Genomic DNA, 23,642 nt, shown 5'->3' on the forward strand with positions numbered 1-23,642 from the left:
CTCCTACAATGTCACTATCCCTGAAATGACAGATGTGTGTGTCATATATATGTATGCCCCTTCACAAGTGTCTACACACAGCCTTCCTGTACATTACAGACTATGTTAATATTTCAAACACCTAATGAAAAACTAAAAGAACAAAAGGTAAAGGACAAAAAGAAAATTCCAGTCCTTTGCAGGTATTGCCATTAGGGATGATGCATGTTCTTGGAAATGACGTTTGTGTATTGACGTCATTGCAACCAAGATGTATTTACAGTATGCATTAATGAATACTTTGAAAACATGAATACAAGCCAGATCAATGAGCATGTGCGACTGTCCATGTGCAGGGTTTCATTGTGTAAGTGCGTACGAACTTCCTCCCTTGAGTAAGAGGCTTTTCCACTTTATACAGCAATCTGTATGTGCTGACAGATGAACCAGAGCTATACCAGTGGCTGTATTATGACGCCAGAGAGGCAATAGGGGGACTGATATGAGTATCAAAGCCTGCCTCTTTGCCTTTGTGTGGTGGCCATCAAAGACTTCCATAGCTATCCTGGCTTCCCACAGGATTGGCCTCTTATATAAGAACACACCAGCCAGCATACTGCAGGCCTGGAGTGGTGCTGAGGGAGTGGGGGCGGCTGGGGGAGGCAAAGAAGGATGGACTAAATATTCCTCAGAAAAGCTTCCTGCTGTATCTTGCTTTGTGAATTCACTTCATTCCTTAATTACATTGTACTTCACACCATACTTTATCTTTCCTTTTATTCATTCTCAAATAACACAACATATGTTATTTTTATACTATTTATATGTTATATTCTGTACTATAATTGTACATTTATATACCGTGCATTTATCTAAGTCTACATAAAGATATAGATGTATAAATGTAGTCTTAGCTACAGTAAGTTGTAGGCAGACAGACGATCCTGTATTTACACAAGCTGGCAAGTTACGAACTTAAAGGTATGTAAGTTAGTATCATTAAGTTTAATTTGTCTTTCAATGCGTGAGGTCACGTCTTGCGAATGAAAAGATCTGGAAAGAAGTAAATGTACTGCTTAATCCCCAGTGTATAAGCTGTGCTCTGCTAGTGCTTAATTCCATTGAGCTAAGCAGCTATAGAAGTACAATAGCCTGATCTAATGCTGCAAAGCATTTCTCCAGATTTTTCTAAGGGATAACATCTTGTAACTGTGGTACATCTTAGTAGAAATATGCTGTGGGAAAAGGAAACTAAGTCAACCTCACTCTCATTGTTTACTACTGTATGTGACAAGAAATATTCACCCGCATTTGAAGACTTGCTGTTTCCCCCCCCCCCCCCCCCCCCTCTTAGTTACTGTGACAGGATTGAGGTCTCAGTCTCCTCTTAAGTTTGTTTGTTTTTTTGTCTGGTCTGCCTGCTTTGGCCTTTCTTGCCCATTTACTGTACTGTAATTTGCATGACCCACTAGTGCATCTTCCACAATGTATCAAGTATACTCATCCTAAATTGTAGTTATATGCAAAGCTATGAGAAAATATGCAATCCTCTCATGTGAGGGCTTTTAATTAATCATGTTTTTTTTTTCAGAGTGGTAATCACAATTCTAGCAAATATTGACAGGTTTGGACTAATTTACCTCATCAGTTTGTGCTGAAAGAAAACAAACCGTAATCTGTTCAGAACACACAGTATTAAACTGGAACCACAAGAATGTCCTGTTCCTATGTAATTGAAAGTTTTTCTAAAACTAAAGCTCCATTACATTTGACAGTGATTATAAAAAAACACACACACACAAACAAACAGTTAACAATGTCAAAAACTTTACAGTGCTTAAAATTGGAAATGACCTGATTTTGATTCAGTCTAACTCAGTCTCAAGCCTGCTTAGATTACGCTTAAGTGGTCTTAATTACAACACAGGTTTGGGTCCTGGTCAAATGCAGTATCATTATTTGGTATTTGAGAAGTGGAGTTAATGTGGAAATGTAATACTTACTGAGCAAATCAAAGGACCATTTATATACTGAGTGCAGATTGAAATGTAGCCTGTGGCTGTGACAAAAAAGAAATATTCATTTGCCATTTGCACACGAGTGACATCTCATTCTTACTCTGTAGGATTTAATATAATGTTGGCCCACCCTTTGCTGCTATAACAACTTCAACTCTTCTGGGAAGGATTTCCACAAGGTTTCAGAGTGCATTTATGGGAATTTTTGATCATTTTTCCAGAAGAGCATTTGTGAGGTCAGACAGTGATGTTGGATAAGAAGGCCTGGCTCGCTGTCTCAAATCCCAAAGGTGCTTTATGGGGTTGAGGTCAAGACTTTGCGCTGGCCAAACTTGCTCCTCTATGTCTTTATGGACCTTGCTTTGTGCACTGGTGTTGAAACAGGAAGGGACCTTCCTCAAACTGTTCCCAATAATAAGTTGGAGGATGAAATTGTCCAAAATATCTTGGTATGCTGAAACTTTAAGATGATCTCTGGAACTAAGGGGTCGACCCCATCTCCTGAAAAACATCCCCACACCATAATCCCCTCTCCACCAAACTTTATACTTGGAACAATGCCGTCAGACAAGTACTGCTCTTCTGGCAACTGCCAAACCCAGACACATCTGTAGTATTACCAGACAGAGAAACTTGATTCGTCACTCCAGAGAACCAATCCCACCAGACCCTTTGCATTGGGCTTGATGATGTGAGGCTTGGATGCAGCTTCTCGCCATGGAAACACATTCCATAAAGCTCTCTACGCAATGTTCTTAAGCTAATCTGAAGGCTACATGAGGTTTGAAGGTTTGTAGTGACTGACTCTGCAGAAAGTTGGTGACCATCCACTGATCCATTTTACATGGTCTACCACTTCATGGTTGGGTCACTGTCATTCCCAATCTCCTCCACTTTGTTATAATGCCACTAACAGCTGACTATTTAGTAGCGAGGAAATTTAATGCCTAGACTTGTTGCTCAGGTGGCATCCCATCACAGTAACATGCTGGAATTCACTGATATACTGAGAGCGACCCATTCCTTCACTTTGTAGAAGCAGTCTGCATGGCCAGGTGATTGGTTTTATACACCTGTGACCATGGAAGTGATTGTATCACCTGAATTCAACAACTTGGATGGATGAGTGAATACTTTTGGCAATATAGTTCAATACTGTAAACTAGTATTAAAGGGACACAAGCAGATCTCTGTACTACTTGGCATTATGATAAGAAGGGTAATTGTATGGCAAAAATGACTGAATTCAATCTACTGTCTATCAGTAAATTTTACAAATAAAAAAAATGAAAAGTTGAAATGATAGTAGACACAGGTGACCAACCAAAATCATTCTGGTAGCATGTTTTGCACTCAAAGCTATCTTTGCAAAAGATCTACGCAGTTTTTTAGAGCTATCTAAATAAATTGTAAGAGAGATAACCATTTATTATCAACGCTCTAAGAGACAGAAAAATGCACATGTAGAAACTATACTCTAAAATAAGTTTTTAAAAACATTTTCCCCCCCTCTAAGGTTTATACCTAAAGTTTCACAGCATTAAAGGCTCATTATTGAGTAAATCCTTAGTACAGCCAGGCAGCATCTGTGCTTAATCACTTGAACAAATGCTATAACTCCCATTAGTACACCTACCTTCATCTTTAATTTAATAATGAAACTCCATTGTGTGTTCACGTGATCAAAAACATGACTGCCACATATGTTTACTGGTTCAGTTTTTGATCGGTTCTTTGGGTAGCAGGGGAAGGACAAACACTAGCTTTAATGTTGCAAAATTCTCTCATAGATTTCCATTCAGGACCCATGTCCCTGCACTTACAATGTCTCCGAAAGTGAAAGCACAGTATTTGTGCCTTGAAAGGTAGGAAGTGAAATCTGTTGGATTCTTCGTTCACAGATGTCCTAATTGCTCAGCTCACTGTTCCATAAGGGCATTTGTCAGTTGGTCAACCATCAATGAATAGACTCTACAGGAGTTTACAAGGATGGTGACAAATAGATCGGCACAAACAGTGTGTGTGTGTGTGTGTGTGTGTGTGTGTGTGTGTGTGTGTGTGTGTGTGTGTGTGTGTGTGTGTGTGTGCAGGTGAGTCTACATGCCAGGAAATGGATTACTCAGGCATGTTGTTCCAACAGGCTGAAGACATGCTAATCTTGGCAATCATTGCTTTTAGATTGTTTAACCAAGCGCTTTATCATGCAAATAATGTTTCAGACCTGTGTCCTGGACAAGATTTCCATGCAGACTAGTCACATTTTCTGTGATTAGAATACGAAACAGCATGAGTGTGTTTCTCCATATATCTATGTATTTCTTATTGAATGCAGGTCTAATTGGCTTAGAGAAAATGTCTCCTTGCTGCATTCACTATAGACAGGAGAACATCTCCAGCACTTAGACAGATTGGATTCAATTACAGTCTGCTATGCTCTGAATATCAGATAAGACAAAATTACACAACCGTTCTCAAGGTGACAAGTTGAGTGAATGCCTAATGAATCTAAAGCAGCAGCCAAGGACACTGCCTGCCTGCTTAGCCAAAAAGAAAGCACTGCAGAGCTGTCTCGCTGTTTCAGGGTTGCTCCCATCATATGGTGTCACTGTTTACACAGAGTAAGCTGAAATCTAAGAAGCTAACCCAGGATAATATAGGTTTATCTTCTCTGAGTGTAGTACAGTACAATAGCCCAAATATTGGTTCACGGAGAGCATCAAGCATGAATTGGTATATAAAAGTGACAGATAAGTTATTCAAATATTCACTTAACTTTATACTTATACATTAACTGTGTTCTCTAAGACTTACCAGTATCTTTGTGGTATAGGCGCTGTTAATTGAGATGGAATTGACAAGTAAATCCAATGACTTGGGTGGCAGGACTCCAGGATCTGGTATCTCTTTGTAATGTACATCACCAACGTATAACTGCACAGCTGTCATGCGGTTGGTGGTTAGCGTGCCTGTCTTGTCAGAACAGATGGCTGTAGCGTTGCCCATTGTTTCACATGCATCCAAGTGACGCACCAGGTTGTTGTCTTTCATCATTTTCTGTTGGTAGAAAACAATGTGGTCCATTTTAAAGTATTTTTTTTCAATAAAGTGCCTATCCCGAGCCTCACACTGCTTAACTTTCAGTGGCAAAAATGGCCACCGTACATGTCGGTACATATAACATTTTAATTTGATTCATGTCATTCAAAAAAAATGTAATTCTTTGCACAGTCAGACTTAATTGAATTATTTACATATTTGCTGCTGTGAATAAAATAAGCACATTAACACAGCTGGGAGAATTAATTGCCCTGAATCCTCAAGTATGCATGTAAGTCTCATCTCTGTGAAAGGTGCACACATTTGCATATGCAAAGACAAAGAAAAACAACAATATCTAACTACATAACAAATCTATTAATGACAAATGTGAGACCATGGAGTCTTACAATGCTTAAAAGTTACCTTACCTTAACAGAATAAGCCAAGGAGATGGTGACAGCCAGCGGCAGTCCCTCTGGGACAGCCACCACCAAAACAGTTACACCAATGATGAAGAACTTGACAAAGTACTGGATGTAGATAGGAGTGCACTCAGGCATCCAAGGGTGCTTCTGCATCACAAAGTTGTCAATGGCAAAGTACAGGACCAGGATGATGACTGTAATGGCTGACATGAGCAAACCTGGTGAAAAGTACGGCGAGTATTAGCTGAGGAAAGGAATGGCAAAGTGAGGCATGTAATCAAACAAAACTATAGAGGGGAACAGTTTGATACAGGAGTCTAAGCAGAGAATCGCTTTTCTACACTTTACTGATGACTGTGGACAAATCCGGTTACTCAGTTTGCTTACTCGATCCATCAGTGCGGCATGTGGTGAGCAGCTCAAGTCCTTCCTAGTGCCAAGCGCTTTATGATGACTCCACAGAGAATGGCCACACACGGGACTTAACTCAGTGTGTTGTTGCTGTGAGTTGCCTAAAATCTGAGTTGACTAAATTCATAGATAAAATAATTTATCAAAGGAATAATATATGTTATATTAATGTGTATCAGTGTCAGGAAAACTCTGACTGATCAGTGAGGTCTAGCTAGGTGAGCAAGCTACCCTCCCTTTTCCAGTGCTCAATTTTCACTCAGTAATCACTGTTAAGCTAAACTCTGTGTGGCAAACACATAGTGAAACACAGGTTTGACAGCCAAAGCACCTTATTGCCAGATCTGACAAGCTGTTATTGCCAGGAACTAAAAGGGTGGTTCCAAAATCTATGACATTTTTATTACTTTAAACTGCCTGCTGCTGAAAAAAACTGAAATGATAAATATGCTGGTTAAGATGAATTACCTGAATGCAGGAACTGCAAGATGATAAATGTTCAAAAAACAAAAAAGCTAGGGTAGGAAAAAGCTGTAACTTAAACCTAACTGAATAATGGAGATGGATTTCATTCATGCACCTATGGGAGGGGAACGTAATTATGTTGTAGGAGTTGTAATTTTTCCAACTTTAATAAACTTTTTTTTTATTCTGGTACACTAACTCAGCTGAGTCACAGTTTTAAAAAAAAGTCTATATTGCAATTACAGCATTTCATGCTGCTTACACTCAGAAATATTTATGCTGAAAATGCTGACTTTAAGTAATTTGATTGCATGAAAAATCTCCATGCAATTTAGTTACATGAGTAAAATGTAAAACAATAATTTTAATTTGGTCAAATCTGGTCAAAATAAATTAACTTGACTGGTAAACACTGATGTTATACCAAACATATTTCCCTTAATGAAAATGGAATTTTCCATAATGACAGTTATACGAATAAATAAACCTTTAACTTTATATATTTCAGTTGCATTTTACTCAAACTTATTGCTTCATATTTATGAGGGTTGAGAACATTTTTTAAGTGTTGTGGATCCCTTCAGCCCTTCAGCCCTCCAGCCTAGCCTTGGCTACTGGTTCTTTAATTCCCCCATTCCTAAAAGAACATTTACTTATGATTGGTCAATACTGGGAATCATACTGAGGCGTGGTATGCCCTGTTTGTCAGCATAAACATTTAATGAAATAAATAAAAACAGTTGGATGACTCCATTTGGTACACCGTTTGTCCTCATTGCCTGCTTGGGCTGACATAATATTTTCATGACTGATACATCTAATATATCTTTATCAAAACGAGCCCCTTTTAATAGGCATGTGCTGAAAAGCTTACTGAAGTGGAAAATGTATGCTGTCAGAAACATTGATGGTATCATAGCTGGTAAAACTGTATTCCTGAGAACTGTATATCTCCATGCATAGTTGACTGTTTGTATGTTGGAGTACATTAAAAGCTTATAATACTAATTATATGGTGCTTGTCATGCAAGAACATATACATAAATTGATCAAGAAAACCACAGTTTTGGGGCAGCTTGTCGCAAACATAATTAAGAGCATTGGATCATTTTCTATGTACTGAAGGCTGTGCATTTGGCTCACATATTTATATATGTTTACATGCTTATCTCATTATTATAAACTTTGGGCATGTTTTAATGGCCATAACTATCTAATTATGAAAGTTAAATGTTAATAAAAGCAACTATTTGCAGTCTTTATTCTTTCTCAGCTTGTTAAAGGAGGACAGCTAATAGCTACATTTTGGGTGTGGCTTTTTAAGACACACAGATGCTGAAGTTCCAGTATTTTCCCCAATATGCCACATGATCTTACAAGCACTGCTTGTATGCTAATCCATCCTTGGTATTTCACTGTTCTGACACAGTGTCCTCATTCCATCACTCAGGCCAACAGTTTGATGTAACAGCACACTGTAGAAACAGGGACTTCTTGAAGCTGTAAACCTTCAACTCTTTACAAGGAGAAATAAGAACTAGAGCACACTGGAAGCTCTGTTTACTTAACTTCCTAAACAGCTTTTAAGGACAGAAGCACCATTTGTACACTCAAGCTTTCGAGGCCTGTATGTTATCAACATAATTAATACTTCCCAACAATCTGCCCACTTGTGGATTACCTTTGCACTGCAGGCAGTAACAGATTTGAATCCCTACTCAAAATGGCTGGCCCAATATAGTGAGCTGATTGTGTAAAGGGAAATCTCACTTATTTTGATGAAGCTGGAACTAAAACATTTATGCAGTCACTTGTTACCCAAGCAGGCCTGTCGTGGTATATGAATGTCTGGGAGAAAAATCAAACAGTTATTTAAAAACAGGTATTATTTGGTGCACTAAAGGTTAAAGATTTCTGAGAAAACGCGGCAGATTAAGAAAAGCAAATTACGATATTCACACTGGTCCTGTTTTCTCGATGTGTTACCTTCATTTGAAAGGACTCACATGCTGCAAATGTGCCTCACATCAGCTCCTCAGTGGCCTAAACCCTACCCTAAATTATATTAGAAACAACATTTTATGATATTGTGTGTAACATTGCAAAACTGGGCGACCAGCATGACAAAATCTCTGTTTCTACTAGTACAATGATTCAGCAGTTTCTCAAGGGCAGAGGGGAAAAACAAAACAAAACACTGAACACACTCTTCCAGAGCTCTGTAATTCAGATACCTTAGGTTTCTTCTAAACTCCTTTGATTGCTTCAAACAAATAAAAAGCAGTCTTATCTGTGCAACTTTGATGGACAGGATGATGGTTTAGTGCCTCTTTTTTCCCCGGATCTATCTGCGTGACTGAATGATAGACTTGTCTGTGTGCAATTTGTTGTACCTGCTTTGCCAATCTGGACAGCCAGTTTGGTCAGCTTCCCTTGCAGCACAGACTTCTCTTTCTTCGGAGCTGACACTTTCTTCCTCTCTTTCTCATCAGCCTCTCCGCCTTCAGCACTCTTTAGAGGCTGCATCTCCATGGCAGCTGCTCCATCCTGCTTCTTCACTGTAAACACAACAATAAAAAAAACAACAAAAAACAGACAGCACCAGTGTTAGATAAGGAGATTAGACCAATAAAATGAGGAGGAAGAGGGACTTCACTTAACACCCAGGTGTGCTACTCGCACCAGTACCATTCGGCACAGGCAAACAGTTTAGACTTAAAACCAAGAAAAAATAACTACATCCAATGAGATTTTGCTTGGCTCTGACCATCTTACTGTATGATGTGTAAGAAAACTAAAACATGTTGCACTTTTATAGCATATAACATAGTATAAGAGACACACTTATTCTTCCCATCGTTCATCAAAAAAACATATTTACCGTAAATTATTCATACATTAACTATCTTAAAATCTAGACCTTCAGAGTATTTAGAAGTCTGCTGATCATTTCAGGATCATTTATACCATGTGAAAATTACACTTCCTGTACTGTATATAAAAATACAAAATAATAGTGAGGAAGAGCACAATTTGAAGTCAAGAAAAAAGTAAAAGATAAACTACATAAACATGAGAAGTAAATATCTTCTTTTTAGCGTAAAACTCACTGAAGGTTTAATTCAAGTCTTTGCCTTCACACCATGCAAACAAAATGACTTAAATCTAAAATCGTAATTTTTGATCGCTTCATTAAATGATAGAAAAACTTATTTTCAGATATTACAGTCATTGTTTCTCAGGATGAATTGTAATTGCTGATATTTGGGTTGTTGTTTCAGGTAATGTGAACAATTCAAAATCAGTGTATTAGGCTTTTATCTACAAAATGGGCATAAAACTGCTCAAGTCTTTAATTGTGTTTTCTTTTCCCCCCCCACTGAGAACAATTTGTAGACAAGCTCCTAGTGATATGATGAACTTGATTGCCAGAAATATATCTTGGGCCTAATCAGTTGAGTAATGTTCGAACTCATGATAGTTGGCAGTAGTGTTGAAACCCAGTGAAAAAAGGGTCTTTTCTAGCAAAATAATCAGTTAACGTATCTGAAATTTTGAAAAGTGTGTTTTTAATAATCACGTAAGACAGTATAATCAGTAGGACTATACATTTAACTGAAATAATGCATATGGAGTAGACTGGAACACAAAGATAACACAGTGAAAGTAAAATCAATTCAACTCAAAGGGGCTGTTAAAGACTGTTGTCTAAGACATATTTTGGCCCATGTAAAATATATATATGCAATTTCTACTCCCACTTAAAGTGTATTTGATATTTTATGTACGTTATGAAATTTTATGATTTGATAAATGCAAAGTCCTCTGTGTGTGTCTGTGTACGTGTGGGGGGGGGGGGGGGGGGGACCTCTTAGGCAGTAAAACCAGTCCACGATTACCTTACCCCATCTCTTGTGCTCTCCCCTTGAAAAGACACATTAAGTGAACCTCTCTGTTAATGTAAGCCATTACCAAGAATCATTTCAGCCCAGTTTCCCAATCACAATGAGGCATTTGTTTGATGGTCATGAAAAACCTTTTAATGTTGAGCATTTGTCATACTCTCCGGTTGCGCATTTTGTTTTTTTCACCCCCTCGACACAAGACAGAGTATATCGCCCGTATCCAGGTGGATTCAGGAGAAGAGCATTACTTAAAATTAAAACACTCTTGACTAAAGTCCATCTTCTGAAAGAGACTGTTTGTTCTTTAAATAGCGTTCTAGCAATAATTATCATCGTAATCATACCACACCCCACAGTTTTACTATAGGAAAGTATTAATTTGTGCCTATTCTTTGAAGATAGGGATTTTCTTCAGCTTGTGTCTATTATTCTATATAACCATGCTTTTATTATATTTGCCATGAAATCAAGGCTTGCAGATACCCATATTGTCAAGAAGCATAAAATAGTATATACTATACACATCGCCTTCACTAATAAATGCTTACATTACATTAAGGGGTGTAGAGTAAGGTCATGTTAACAATCCATTACAATTTGGCTTACATCCACCAAAATCTTCAAGGTCAACTTAATGATTTATTGGTCGAAAATTGACTAAAAACATTATAACTTAGAAACTATGACTCTTAAAAGTGTGGTGTGTACAGTATATCAACATGTAGAAAGCACCATATCAAGATTTAATAAATCATGTCACATTTCACCTCTGACCTTTACTTCAAGGTCAATAGATTGATCTAAAGGTCAAAGTGACAATAATCCTATGAAGAGCTAATAAATTACTGCCATTGTTTTCATTGACACCATATAAGGAATGATATATGAGGATTCTAAAATCACAATACTTCAGGACCCCCGACCTCATCTTCAAGGTCAAAAAAGGTCAATCTTTCATAAAATGTCTTTGATCTTTAAAAATATGCTTAAAATCTTACTGCCTTAAATTATACTGTTATATTGGGATTCTAAATATCATATTAAGATTAAGAATTGCCCAAAGTACATTATTTTTACTGCACTACAAACTTCTTGAAGTAAGTTTAAAAAGAACAAAGAAAGCAAATAGAATATATGTAAAATAAAAGACTGCTTTCTTAAACATGGATACCGCCTCGTGTGAGCTGGCTTGGCATTGGTTTGTACTCTCTGAATGCTTCTTGTTTACTCATGAAACAGTCTTCTTTGAGTTATTTTCCACATATTTCCTATATTTATGGAAAGATTAACAAAGTTTAACAATATAATAATTAATCATTTCTATTATATGTTGTCACACCTTTATTGACATCATCAAATAAGCATGTGACAAGCAGCTACTACATCATTACTAAATCAATCAGCAGAGCTAAGGTTAACATACCTCTAATGAAACCTTTGTATGAAAAATCTGAGAGCAGTAGCAGCTTGTTTTTTGTTTAATATTTTCGAGAAATTAATTGCCTAGTGGTTTGTGACTGTCAGCCACATTACACTATTTGAAGAAATCCCTATGGTGTTTGTGTTATGTGCTTTCTTTCCAAAGTCTAACCTGATATAATATAAATCAGCATTACCCACACCCCTACAGAGACCAAACAATAAATAAAAATGAAAGAGGATCCCTTTAATCTGACACCAATTTAAATCAAATTCTGTAAGGAAAACTTTATTATAGAGAGGACACTTGTCGGTGTCCCTGGATAAAAGGCGACTTGGCTAAGGCTGACAGGGGATAGTTGAGGGACAGGTTGCTATTTTCTCAGAAAGACCAAGATGAGCCAACAAAACAACAAGAAGAACAGAACAACAGACCAGGGACGACACAGCAGTGACAGACAGTGGGAAAGAGCGGGATGTCTAACATAATTTGACTGTGGGTAAAACCTGGGTCAAATAAAAGGTCTAATTCCTTCCAACACATACAGTGTCTGGGATTGGCTTCAGCCTGCAATAGACTTCAGTCACAAAAATGAGCAGAATCCAGTCTGAATTAGCACTGCACAACGCTTAAAGAGACCATTATTAAGAACAATCTGGGCTGATAAAAATAAAGTAACCTGCATTTGACCCAGAGCTTACGCTACACACCATAAAAGGGAAGAGATGAGAAGAGGAAAAGGAAGGAGGAGGAGGGGGAGGAAGAGGAGAGAGTGAAAGATATGGTTTGGTTACCTTTAATCTGGTTGCTCTCCATATTGCCATCTTGCATTTTACCTATGATGGAGACATACAAGACAACAACAACAAAAATAACCAAGGCAGACAGGTCAACAAATTATCACCACAGAGACAGCACAAACAATGAGAACCAAAATTCACAAACAGGGAGACAGGAAAATGACTTTTAATACATCTCTGTGACAGTCACATAGAAAGGCTTGTGATAAGCAAGTGATGCAACTAGTAGCTACAACAGCTGACAAGGAGTTAGAAAGACTAAAACGTACTAAACGGGTTATTCTAACAGATCACTGACATACTGCTGTGTAGACTACTACAAAATGGGAGAAACCATTGTTTTGATACACTTTATTTCATTGCATAAGAAATTAATTAGGTAATTAAAATCAATTAATGGGCCTTTCTAAATTAAAAAAAAAGAAAGAAATTCTTCAAAGTATATTAAGTGTGATGTAAAATTCACATTTAAAATAGCACTTTTTAAAAAATCTCTTCATTTTCTTTGTATTGTTTTGAATGACATACTCACACTGTGAGCACAGGCAATTCCACGCAACATTAGCAACAACATGAATCAAATTGTCGGGTTATCAAATGAGATATAAGACAAACAGCAGATAAGGCATTACACCAAACACTGACAGTGAGAGAGGGTACACCAAAAGCACACGTACAGTACACAGAAACAAGAGACAGCATGCATAAGAGGAAAGTTCAGGCATGCAAGATCACACGATCACACACTTAAAGGGAAGCAGACTGGAAATGTGAACAATACAGAGGGAGAAAGAGAGAGCCTGAAGGGAAAGCCTCCCACATGGTGAAGTTACATAAGAACAACTGGAAGAAAACTGAAATAAGTTTGGAGACAATGAATTTATTATGCTGTTGGATTCTTCTCAAAAGGAGTTAACTTAATTTAAATGTGCACTTTAATCGCACAGTGCTGTTTTAAGTTATACAGTCAACTTGGGGGTAGTCTAATTGAGCTGTGAAAGACCTTGTTAGAAGTAAAAATATATGTTATTTTGCAGCCGGTGAAAGATAAGACTAAGCATCTAGTAAAGCGTCTTGCACTTTCAAACAAAATAGATACACAGTGTGCCAAAAAAAGAAGAAGCATTTTATTTTGTACTGCAGCTTTGATCCCATTATTTTTGGAGTCGGTGGAAGGCAGGCCAGAAAGTTGACCAAATCTGTCTTTCAGGGATTTGTACATAAATGTCACAAATTGTTCAGGTAGAGCTGTAAGACCATCAGACCAGAGCTGGTTCATTTCACCTTCACTTCCACTTTAGCCAGTTTCCCCGGAGTCACAATAAAGCTGAAGATGACAAATCGCTTTGTTCCAGCCCAGGATAGCACAAGGTCACCATTACAGCACAAATCTTACCACTCCTGCCTTGGGTACAAACACACTGGGGCTGCTCTCCAAGGGGAAACAGATAAGAGAGAACCCAGTGCCACAATGAAGTTAATCGTTTTGCACTGTGTCCAGCTAACACAGAAATAGAGGATTTTCACTAAGCGACCTCAGGGGACATCAGACTAAAGGGGGTTGGACCTACTATAAGATTTTTCCATCAGTCATCAACCTGTGTTTTTTTTTTTTTTTTTTCAAATCTCAACAATTAAATCAAATTTGAACTATGATGGAAAATAAGAGTAGAATATAAAGAAAGGGTTTCAAATGTGGAAACTATCCAAATTCACCATATTATTGCCAAGAGGTCAGTTAGACTATAAAATAGGGAAAAGACTAGTGTGTCTATGTCTGAAAATAAAAAAGTGCCTTGTAAATCCTGGCCTAATCGTTCAAAAACTCATATGTAGCAACAACACTGCAGGGGTTATATGTTATATGCCTTTTTCTTACCAGATTCTGAGCAAGAAACGGAATGAAGTCACTTTTAATGTTATTCTTGTTATCCCTGACAATATAAAAACGCTCAAAAGATCTTCCTTGCTTTTCAACATTATAGAGACCCATGGACCTGGGGACTTTTATTTATTTTAGTCTTGATTTAAAGATTCATGCAGAGGAAAAACATTAGAAATGTGTCCATGATGGCTATATTCGTTAAAACTCTTACAAGACAAGCAACAGCATATAGAGAAGAACAAGAAACACAGTTTCTACAGATAATAATGGCATGCACTGATAGCATGGATATGAAAAAGGTACAAAACAACAGAGAGAAAAACAAAAGATGAGCACCCACGGTAGGAGGAGGCAGTTTGAGAATGAAGAAGGTAGGAGGGGTCAAAAGTCACAAGAGAGAGATCAGAGATCAGAGGTTTTATCGACCTACCATTAATTAGGCTGGCACTGCCAGGGGCATTAATGCCTGCAGCCCCATCCGTGGCTATAGTTGCGATGGGGTGGATAGGGGGATGGGAGCAGTCTAGCCAGTAACAATAAGGGCCAAACATGAATGAACAAAAACACACACACACGCACGCCCACACACAAACACACCCACACACGTGCACACCCAAGACAGTGAACAGAAATAACATGGTTATAGCACATTTAAGAGATTCATCATATGTAGACCGTGTAAAGACCGTGTGATTAGTGTGGGGAAAAAAATGCATTTGCAAATGTTTTTATTATTATTATGTATTTAGCTAATGTTAGATTTGATAGAAGATGTTTATCAAATGTTAATAATAAGACAAGTATAACAGTGGACGGACATGAAACATGAAACCTGAACATAACATTGGGGGAAACAATAAAATAAAACATGAAACCACAGCTACACTAGAAGTAAGTCGGTTGTCAGACAAATTTAGACACCTGTTTGTTTCTGTGCATTTTACCCATCAAATTTCATGTATTGTCAATTGTGCCCCCAACCTTTAGCAATATTATCAAAACCATGTTATTCGTGTAATATCATTTAGCAAAACAAAAATCCTAATTTGAGCCAAAAATTTAAACAAATGAGCTAAAATTAAAACTAAAGTCAAACTCCCCAGTCCAAACTAAACAAAAAATAAGAGGGATCCACCTCATTAGCCAGTGAAACACACATGTGCCAGCCAGTTAAGTGAAGAGACTAATGATCTTTAACAGGAAACATTTTCCTGTTATTTTCCATAGTTGTTATAGTTGCTATTTTTAAATGATAAACATGGGAAATTTTTATTATGTTTTAGTGTCCTTTTGGTTTCAGCAAAATTAAAACAAAGCGTGGTGCATAAATGTTTGTCAGTTTCATTATAACTTAATTTTTCAATCATCTCATTTAAAAACACAGGACTTCTGTGATTCCGGTCTCAAATTTTCACAGCAGATCCATCTCATCCAACATCTGGCAGATATGATTCTTTAAAAAGTCTTAATCCTAACTTTGTCAGAGCTGTACTATTTAGACCAAATGTGAATCAATTATTAAATGCAAAAGGATATTCAAATGTGTGGCAACATTTTGGTATGATTTTGATCATGAAATTGTCAAATTATCATTGTTGATCAGTAATTATTATTCATTTTGAATCATCATAGAAGCTTTCCCCCCCACTGGTTTAGTCAATCAAATTAGATATATAAAAACCAAAAAAGTAAATGAATGAATATTATAGCAGCAATGCACCTAAAACCGTATTGTTGTTGAAGAACTGTAGTTATTATAAACATCACACTAAAAAGACACACAGCATTAGATTTAAGCTGGAGGGATGATCTAACAAATCTTTACCTTTTTATAATATCACTACATGTTTCCATGCAAGCTATTTTTAATTTAATGAAAATACGGAAGTGGTAGCAAAGACACTACTAAAAGGATAAACTGTGCACATATACATATTAAGATGTAAAAGAGTACATCTTATACAAGCTTGTACTAACTAGTTTACACCCTACTGCTGGTACATGTGTTGTGCACCCACAAGGCTATTGCTCTCATATCATTGTTCTGTAATACAGCAATGAGATGAGTCTGAAAGCCCGTTCTTATTCATGGCATTCAACACGTCTATGAAGCAGGGCTTATGTTGGATGCTAGCTAGTTAGTCTGATGAGTGCAGAGCCTGTTATATGAGGAGAGGATTATGCATTGTGAAATGTGTTATCTATCAACACTTAAAAAGATGCAGTGTTGTGATTATGATGCTTCTCTTTTTAAGTGAGGAGTTTAACAGAAGCAAGGTTGCTTTGTTAGAGAAAAGGGTAGTCTAGCAACAGTGGTTTACTGGTAAGCACTAGGGGTTAAAGATCAAAAGGTTCAAGTACTGTACCACTTCCAGGGGTCAGAGAAAGGTGATACTCTACCTGTATTCTGGTGTCCGTCTTCCACTGCCCCTCCTTCGAGGCAAATTTGGAACGATAAGAGAGTAAGGACAATGATGCACCTGAACCCACAGAACCTGCATACTGCAGCTGATTACTGAGCCACCAATACTGATATCATACAGTATCTATACACATTCACTTAGTGTTGAATACTGTACTACAAACACCTACAAAAGGTGGGCATTTGTCCATTTGTGAGTTCATTCTTTAGAACCCCTCTGTTTACAAAGACAGTTAAAACACTGACATTGTGCAATGAGGTATACAGACTTTGAGAACATAAGGTAATGAAATGAGAAAAGCTTGTTTTCAGGGGTATGTTGCTGGGCAACACTGACACAAAAGCAAATTACTCAGTACTCCTGAGTATGGAGCAGGTTATATATGAGAAGATTATATAAGGATCAAATTATCTTACCTTTCTTCTCCTTTTTCTCCTCTTCCTCCACACCAGCCCCCAGCAGTGTAAAGATGATTCCAGTCTGAGAGTTGACACCGACAGCCGTCACCACCATGCGGCCCGAGCCCTCCATCACATGGGTCCCTAAAGAAAGCGCAGCAGTTTCTATATTACAGATATGCATACTTTCAGTAACTTAAAAAAAGATAAACACTTCTGTTACTTTTTAGAGCTTTTCTAGCAAAAGTTGACTGTTAATTTCTATAACAGCTCATTCCTAATACAAAGACTTATGCGACTAACTTGCTCAATCAATAACATTAAAGCGCTTTACAAACAGGTTAGTTGATCTTGTTATGTCCCAATCTTAATAAAATCATATCTATCAATGAATATGCAGAACCTGTAGACTAGGAGAAAGGTTATAGGAGCAGACGCTGTCTGGCTTCCATTTATATACAGAGTAATACTGGCTAATCTTGTTACAGTGGGCTTAGCTGTATCCATGTGAAGAGTGCATAGAGAGCAAAAGAGGAATACGTTGATTGATGCTGCAATCTTGAGACCCACTGGGAACTGTCCAGATTGGGCATTTGGTTTTTTTTTTTATTCTTTCAGAGTTAGACTGTTAACAGTGACCAGTGCACTCAGTAGGGTAAAATGGGAGTCTTGACGCACTGGATAGCAAGCAAGGTGAAGGCATGCTTTAAAGGTTACATTTGGTTATGGTGAGGGTAACATTATGTCCTGCTTCTATTTAACATTCTAATCTAATGTTCATAACTAGCCAGTATAGGGTGTGACATGTTGCATAGCGGATGTGTCATGCTTCCTGACTGAAGATTGATCCTTCTCATTATATCCAGTGGGCTCAAATCTAGTTAAGGGTAAGAGGAAAGCATCATGTGTGGTAAAGTTAGTCAGGACCACAAGGCTGCAGCTTGTCTCTTCTTTTGGCCTGATACATTTTTTATTTATTTATTTTGTGTTGGGTCAGTTGGAGGGATTCAGGAGGAGGAAAACACTGGTGTGATTGATGATTAGCATTACAGCAGGATGGCAAATTGGTTGTTGTGATTAAAGGAGGCTGTGTCACACAGCACTCTCCTGTTGCATTACCTATACTGTTACTTTAGAATGGCTTATATATCAGTGTAGCTGATGTCAGACCTTTGATTCACGTAATAAGACATGATGGGCATGTCGCTGTTAAGGAACTGTCCACATGCTTTTCTGAATCTCCATGCTGTGCAGCCACCTATGGTCTTCTGTCACTTCTGCTCATTTATGCATGACAGTGACATCACACATATTAACAAGCAACAAGAATCAAACCAGAACACAAAGCTGGCTTTCATCGATCACAAGTAAAGTGAGAAGCCAGGAAAAAGTGCATATTGATTCCAAATTTACATCAGTGGCTTCACTGACCTAAAAATGGGGGATTACTATATATGTCAAAGGGATTAAAAATCTCAAACATCTTAAAGACAGAGTCCTTCAAAAATCATGAGTAATAATTTAAACTCTCTTTCATTTCATATAAAATGTGCTAGAGTGACAAGTTTAACACACTAATAATGTGGCAGACTTGTATTTGCACACAGAACATCATTAACCTTGGGGAAAATAAGTTGGTGTAGGTGAATACGAGGGTAATTAAAGAAGGCAGCAAAAAGTCACACAGCTAATTATCTGCAGCAAAACATACTAATATGATCCGATTAGCCCACATTTCTCTTATCAGGAATATTCTTAAATTCTAATAATCCTGCAGTCCAAGAACCGCACTTGTGTTTCTGCTGCAGCAAAAAGCAAAATGGGTAAAGAGAAACATTTGATTAAAAACAATGTTTTTCAAGCTGTCACTGGCAGAAAAAACCCCAGACTTGTCTATTTGTTGTTTTGTTTTTCCAAACAACATGCAGGGAAAAATGGCTGTTACAAACACTATATAACATTCATAAACTACACTAAACTGAATCCATACCAGACAGCAGCATTGGGTCCTTATCTGCAGACTTCTTGACGTGGTCAGACTCTCCGGTCAGTGATGACTCATCAATCTTCAGGTCATTACCCTGGATCAACACACCATCAGCAGGAAGCAGATCACCTGTAACAATGAAAGAGGCTTTGTTGCTTTCTAAGTACTAAAAAAAACAGGCTCACTCAGGATAACCACATTTATTCTGCACCATTGTGAGGCATTACTGACAGTTGTCACTCACATTATGGAATTTGAAGATGTGCATGTGTTGCTCAGCATGCATGGGGTCAGTCTGCAGCTAATTAATTGCGTGAATGTAGCTTAACTATGTTTAATTGCTTAAGGTGGACTTCACAACTTTAATCCCCTTTTGGAAATGAGGCTGTCGTCTATTTTCAGCTTATGAACCTAGAAAATTACTTTACACAGAGCCAACTGTGGTAGCCAGTAAGCACGTCCAACGAAGCCAAACTAATCAAAATATTCTAGGAAGTTTGATTAGTTTTGGTTCATAATCATAATTAATTATTGTAATCTTGACAGTTTTGTTGCACCTACCATATTTGATCTGTGCGATATCCCCCACCACTATGTCAGCCACAGGCAGCTGGATGACCTGGCTACCACGGACCACCTGGAATTTCTGCTCCTGCTCAATGCGGCTCTGCAGCCCACGAAACTGCTTCTCCTTTGACCAGTCATTGAAGGCCGTCACCAGCACCACACACACTACAGACAACAGGATAGCGGCACCCTCAATCCAGCCAGCATCTGCCTCACCCTCATCTTCCACTCCACCTGCTGCTGCGCCACAGGCTGCAATTTCAGAACAGTGACAGAAAAGAGAAACATAGTCAAATAAAGTATATTAGATACATTAGATATTTACACACACACACATATATGTGTGTGTGTGTGTAAATATATATATATATATATATATATATATATATATATATATATATATATATATATATATATATATATATATATATATATGCACATGCATGCACATGTAAGCACGCTGCGTTTTCGTACATGGATAAATGCTGACGCACTCTGTTCACACAAATCAAGTCAACAATTTCATACATAGGTATTTACATTTACTACTAGTGAACACTTCAGAAAAATATACAAAGAGATGTAATCAAAGCTCAAACTGGAAATAGAGAAGCTGCACATAAACACAGCTGTGACTGTGTGTGTAATGTCTTTGCAATTGCAGTGCATATAAATTATGCTGAGCCTCAATGTCAGCAAGTTCTGGGAACACAACTTAACTTCCCTTCACACTAAAAAGGAGTAAGGGTATACAGTCTTAGTAATTAACTTATTAAAAAATTAACTTATTAACATAACAGCCCTTATGAAATTTGAGTATCTGATCTGTGAAAATACTGCAATCTAAAAATTTCTTTTCCCATATTATTCAGTGTTGGAGCTTCCTTAAAAAAAAAAGCATAATGCTCTTTGATGCGTGTCTGCACACACTGCAGTCCTGAAAACTATAGCCAATTATTCCTCATACGACTGATGACAGCATTTCACAGGCTTAGCCCCAACAGCAACGTTCAAATGTAGGCTCTAAATCTGTCTTCTCTCTTAGGGGGAAGCTTGTACTCTCATTCAAAACGCTCTCTTGATTTCAGGTTGATGCTAGAGTGTGGGCAGTGACAAGGTCAGATGACGTACATATTTTAGATTTATTTAATAATCTATTCCTTATGAACTGGCTTATGGAAATTATTTGTATGAGCAATATGAGCAATGACTGTGAAATTATATGAACTCTCTTTGAAAAAACCTTAAGTGTATTTACTTCTTTCTCTTGATATATTTGTTCTACTTCAAACGCGGCTCTGCAGTCTACTGGCTGTGCAATCACAGATTGGGGTATATATGGGAATGAAACAAGGCCTATTCCCAGCCCTCCTTGTGCAGCTTCATGTAATTCTCTCGGAGCTATTGAGCTGCACACTCCTGGCTAGCGGACTTCAAAAGCCCACAGCGGAGCGATTTGCTTTGCACTGTAAAACACTTGCAGCTCACAAGGGAATGAGCAGAAACCCCATGTTACAGACATTACATGTGCAGGATGTGCTTTAACCAAAAACCAGACTCCAAGAAGCAATTTGGACCAACTAGTATGCAACATAGTGACTCCAATCAATATGATGTTCATTAAGTAGATACACTGCATTAATTAACAGATTATAGCCTCCTTGATTTGTACTCCATCCGTACGCACAAAAACATACAAAACCATACACTATGTACTCGCTACGATCAACAAATTTAGACAAACATGGTATTTAGTTTTATGTCGTTTAACAGGGACAAATGCCCCCTCACAAAAAATCCTGTGATTTTTATGTTTTCTTTTTGTGAGAGACAGCTTGATACTTACGAATGCAACAGTGTGCATATTTTGACATGGGTGTGTTAGGCAAACAAAAAAGTACCCAATAAAGCTTTTCAGAACAAAATGAATAAAAACACTCATCTGATCTAAAGCAATTCAATAGTACTTTGTTATTTTTAAAGAACATTGTTAAATCATCAAATAGTCCTGCAGTAGTTTCCCTTCCCTTTTCTTATTCTGCTTGGCAAGACACTGATGGTAACACGGTCAGTGAGTAGCTGTCCATGGTACTGAAATGACGTTTCTTCACACACTAATGCAGCAAAGCACTAAAGCATCTGAAAAAGACGAAGAGCAAATTATTGCATCTACTGCAGCTGACCTTGTCATGGACATGATTAAATAAATGTGCACAAACCTGTGACCTGCATGGGGTGTACTCTCCTTCTTGCCTTATTACTATTAGAATGAACTCCAGTTGAGTAAGTAGTTAAGAAAATGGATGAATGGGTGGATTTCCATATGCTCCAAAGGCACTTTCACATTTTGCTTAATCATGCTGATTTCTATATGGGTCTTTCAAAGTTTTCCTATGTTGCATCTTACGTGCTTAGACATAATAATGAGCCATCTGATTCGACTGCAGTGAATCTTTTTCATATGGAAATGAGCATTAAGTCATCCCACCAGCTTCTATTTCTGGACTGTTGAGCTTTTTGATCTATTTATAAAAACAGTAAACGAGCAGGGAGAGATGTGTGGGTTGATGGTGTGTGATCAGATTGGGGGGGGGGGTTGTATTAGTTCCCCCAACACACAAACACACACACGCCATAAATATGTTTTCTTGTCGTCAGACTTTCTTTGTCTTGGTATATGTATATGGACAAATGTATAGGTGAAGAAATGCAATATTTGCTTATCACATATATTTAATTTTTTTTCTTTTGTTTTAAAATGCAGTTTACTGCATTAATTTAATTTATACGTAGTATTTCTGCCATTTTATTTGGTCAAATTTGAAAAAAAAAGAAAGAAATTATTGCATCAATCCAAATCATTTCTGTGGACTATTCTTTCATTATTATCATCCTTATCATCCTATCATCCTTGTTTTTGTTCTCACATTTTGTGAGAGATCTGAATCTCTAAGTATCCTTCCATTTCTATGACCTTATGTCCAGCTCTGCCTTTGTCTGTAACACACAAACACATATTCATTTGGGATGTCTCTGAATTAGGTGAGACAAAATGCTTTGAATTCATATCTATCTCAATCGCCCTGATACTGGCTTCTATTCATAACAGTTTAGGTCCCTGATTTACATCCATACATATTCATATCATCTGTGAAAAGAGACTTGCACACTGGCACCTATTCTGCTGCCGGTTAAAGAGAAGCTTGATAATGTATCTACAGATAGTGCAGTTATTAGCATTGCGATACCCTCGGCATTTCTTTGCTTTATTTGATACAGGGAGTTCATTCATAAAGCTAAGCAGCTAAAACGACACAAAGAACAGAAACAAGTGTCCTGACATCATAACTGATGATCAGATTCCAATTAGGCAAATTTATAGTGTAATTATTTGACTGAGTTAGTAAATCATGTATTGTTTGCTACGCTCAAACAACTAAACATGGATTAACTGTGAAATTACTAAATAAACACATCCAACTAATGCAATGGTAACCACTTCTTCATTTTCTAATGTTTCCAGCCTGATGAGACTTTTTAAACCCCCTAAAATGATGACTTGTCCCTTTGGCAGGGTAACTGAATTCCATTACTGTGATAAGGCAGGGCGCAATGACTGATGTAGCTGACTCAGCACCTCGTTATGGTCTCTGTCTTCATTTCCTGTTTCACGGCTCACAAGGCTGATGTATGGGCCCTGGGAGCTCAAGGTTATTTCTCTACTCAACACTTCATTAACCTTCCCAGTACCTTTCTTACACACATTTGACACAGTCATAATCTGCACAAACGAGCACACACACGCACAACCAAAAATTAGCCCTATGCTTGATGAGTCACTTGACCTCTTGAGGCAAGGCCACAAACAAAGTATGACCAGCCTCGGCAATTAAAAAGTGTGTGTGCAAACATGTAGGTGT

At 37.7% G+C, this 23,642-nt stretch overlaps 1 protein-coding gene across 16 annotated transcripts in view; it reads right to left on the bottom strand.

The window, feature by feature from the left end:
• Positions 1–23,642, bottom strand: part of atp2b2 (ATPase plasma membrane Ca2+ transporting 2) — a 127,876-nt gene that overhangs the window by 25,204 nt on the left and 79,030 nt on the right. For 15 of the 16 annotated variants that reach the window (XM_082533183.1, XM_082533182.1, XM_082533180.1 and 12 more), the window contains 9 exons: positions 19,717–19,974; positions 19,159–19,284; positions 17,187–17,312; positions 16,748–16,780; positions 14,778–14,870; positions 12,457–12,498; positions 8,731–8,895; positions 5,465–5,679; positions 4,809–5,051 (listed from right to left, as the gene is read on the bottom strand). In XM_082533183.1, the coding sequence (XP_082389309.1) occupies positions 4,809–5,051; positions 5,465–5,679; positions 8,731–8,895; positions 12,457–12,498; positions 14,778–14,870; positions 16,748–16,780; positions 17,187–17,312; positions 19,159–19,284; positions 19,717–19,974 (1,301 nt within the window). The remainder of the gene's footprint in view (positions 1–4,808; positions 5,052–5,464; positions 5,680–8,730; positions 8,896–12,456; positions 12,499–14,777; positions 14,871–16,747; positions 16,781–17,186; positions 17,313–19,158; positions 19,285–19,716; positions 19,975–23,642) is intronic. The other variant, XM_082533175.1, reaches the window with a different exon arrangement.

This window comes from Aulonocara stuartgranti (assembly GCF_965226115.1).
Source record: "Aulonocara stuartgranti genome assembly, chromosome: 5".
Taxonomy (NCBI): Eukaryota; Metazoa; Chordata; class Actinopteri; order Cichliformes; family Cichlidae; genus Aulonocara; species Aulonocara stuartgranti.